We start from the raw sequence: 2,152 nt of genomic DNA on the forward strand, positions 1-2,152 counted from the left end.
ATGGTATCGGAGACTGACAGATACATAGCATGAATCACACACTCACATACTGTACCAGATAGTGACAGAGACAGAATAAATCCCCAACTGACAGATATAGAATAAATCTCAATCTCACATACAGTATATCAGATTGTCAGAGAGAGAGGATGAATCTCACACTGACAGCGTATCAGATGGCGACAGACCCAGAATTAATACACACTCGCTCACAGCATAAGAAAATGATAGCGACAAAATTAACCCCACATTAAAGACTGATTGGTACAAAATGAATCTCCCTCTCATATACAGCACCAGAGATTGTCAGATATATAATTACTCTAACTTGCAATTACGGAACAGAGGCTGACAGACAGAGATTGAATCTTACAGTAACACAGAGCATCAGAGGGCCGGCAGATACAGAATGACTACACAATCACATGCAGTATAATTGATTTACGGACAGATTCAGTCCCACACACATATACAGTACCAGATACCAGCAGAAATGGAATTAATCTCAGTGCCAGAGTCTGATAGATGCAGTAAGAATCGCACTTTCATAAACCGAGTAAGTAGCAGATTCATGCGGAATTCTTCGCTGATAGACAGTACCAGAGACAGACAGGTTCAGCTCTAATATGCAGTCCCAAAGACTGACAGATACAGAATGAATCTCACACTCAGTACCAGAGACTGACAACTTAGACTTACACTTGCACACCATCCCAGTGAATGACAGATATAGAATGAATCTCAGACTTGCACATCCCAGTGACAGACTGACACAGAATTAATGTCACACACTCGTACACTACCAGAGAATGACTGATTCCAAATGAATTCCAACACTGACACATGGTACCAGAGTCTGAACGTAACAGATGGAATCCCGCACTGGCACATGGTATCAGTGACGGACAGGAAACAAATGGGTCCCACACTCACATACTGTAACAGAGACTGAGATTGAGAATGATTCCCACATTTACATAAATCACCAGAGAATGAATAATACAGAACTATTCCAATACACACATTCACAGTACTAGAGACTGGCAGATACTGAACTAAAGTGGCGGAGACCACACCGCAAGGCGTGAATATAGTGCACTGGTTGAAGGAAGTACAATTAATTGCTGTCACGTCCGGAAGAAGCGCTTGGGACCCCGGATAATGGTCTGGGAATTGGTTCATGGGAAGATGAAGCTTCCTCTGCTCTTGCAATGACCTTTCTGACTGCAGGGGGCGTGCTGGTGTTCAAAACTCAATCTGATTGGATAAATAAAGAAGCCAACCAGAGACATGCAGAACAATGGAAATTGACAGCATCCCTAAGCAGCCAATGACAATCATTGCCTTCACCCATCCCTCATTAGCATAGGGTTGTGGGGGCAGCCTATTTAAGCCGAGCGCGGAGCGGGATTGCGCCATATTTGTATCTGAAATCGACTTTGAGAATGGTTGACGAAAAGAAACCAGTTGCCAAGAAGGGCGCCAAGAAAACTGTCACTAAACCGGCAGCGAAGGGCGGCAAGAAGCGCAGAAAGTCGAGGAAGGAGAGTTACTCCATCTACATCTACAAAGTGATGAAGCAGGTTCACCCTGACACCGGCATCTCCTCCAAGGCCATGGGCGTCATGAACTCGTCTGTGAACGATATTTTTGAGCGTATCGCCGGTGAGGCTTCCCGCCTGGCCCATTACAACAAGCGGCACACCATCAGCTCCCGGGAGATCCAGACCGCCGTGCGCCTGCTGCTGCCCGGGGAGCTGGCCAAGCACGCCGTGTCGGAAGGGACAAAGGCGGTGACCAAATACACCAGCTGCACGTAAAACTCCACGCTGTCCTGAAAGAACAAGCCCAAAACACAACGGCTCTTTTAAGAGCCACCCATAATCTCTCTGAAAGATCTACACAGACGCATTTCACTTTGGAATCAATTTACTGTAATGTATTTCCTTAACAAGTGTGTTTGAGAACGTTTGAAGTTCCAACTTTAGATTTGATTTTGAATTTTCAGATAAGCAGTTTCACTGCCCAGATCGACATTAGCGTCGTTGTTGTATTTCCCGTCCAGTAAACTAAACACGGTCCCTGATCGCTTTCCCTTTGATCTCAGACCCGTTCACTTGCAGCTCCTTCCGACGAATTAAAAGCTTGTTTT

The 2,152-nt window shown here is 45.3% G+C and overlaps 1 protein-coding gene across 1 annotated transcript; it reads left to right on the plus strand.

The window, feature by feature from the left end:
- Positions 1–1,445: 1,445 nt before the first annotated feature.
- On the plus strand, positions 1,446–1,820 carry LOC147087965 (histone H2B-like). Its single transcript, XM_085977784.1, has one exon. It carries the CDS (start codon positions 1,446–1,448, stop codon positions 1,818–1,820), a length of 375 nt encoding a protein of 124 aa, XP_085833910.1.
- Positions 1,821–2,152: the final 332 nt, after the last annotated feature.

This window comes from Somniosus microcephalus, unplaced genomic scaffold (genome assembly GCF_052327205.1).
Source record: "Somniosus microcephalus isolate GS21.2 unplaced genomic scaffold, FLI_Smic_1.0 unresolved_chr5, whole genome shotgun sequence".
NCBI lineage: Eukaryota > Metazoa > Chordata > Chondrichthyes > Squaliformes > Somniosidae > Somniosus > Somniosus microcephalus.

Excerpts from the sequence above, each read along its gene's own strand:
- LOC147087965 (XM_085977784.1), top strand. The coding sequence starts at position 1,446 with ATGGTTGACGAAAAGAAACCAGTTGCCAAGAAGGGCGCCAAGAAAACT.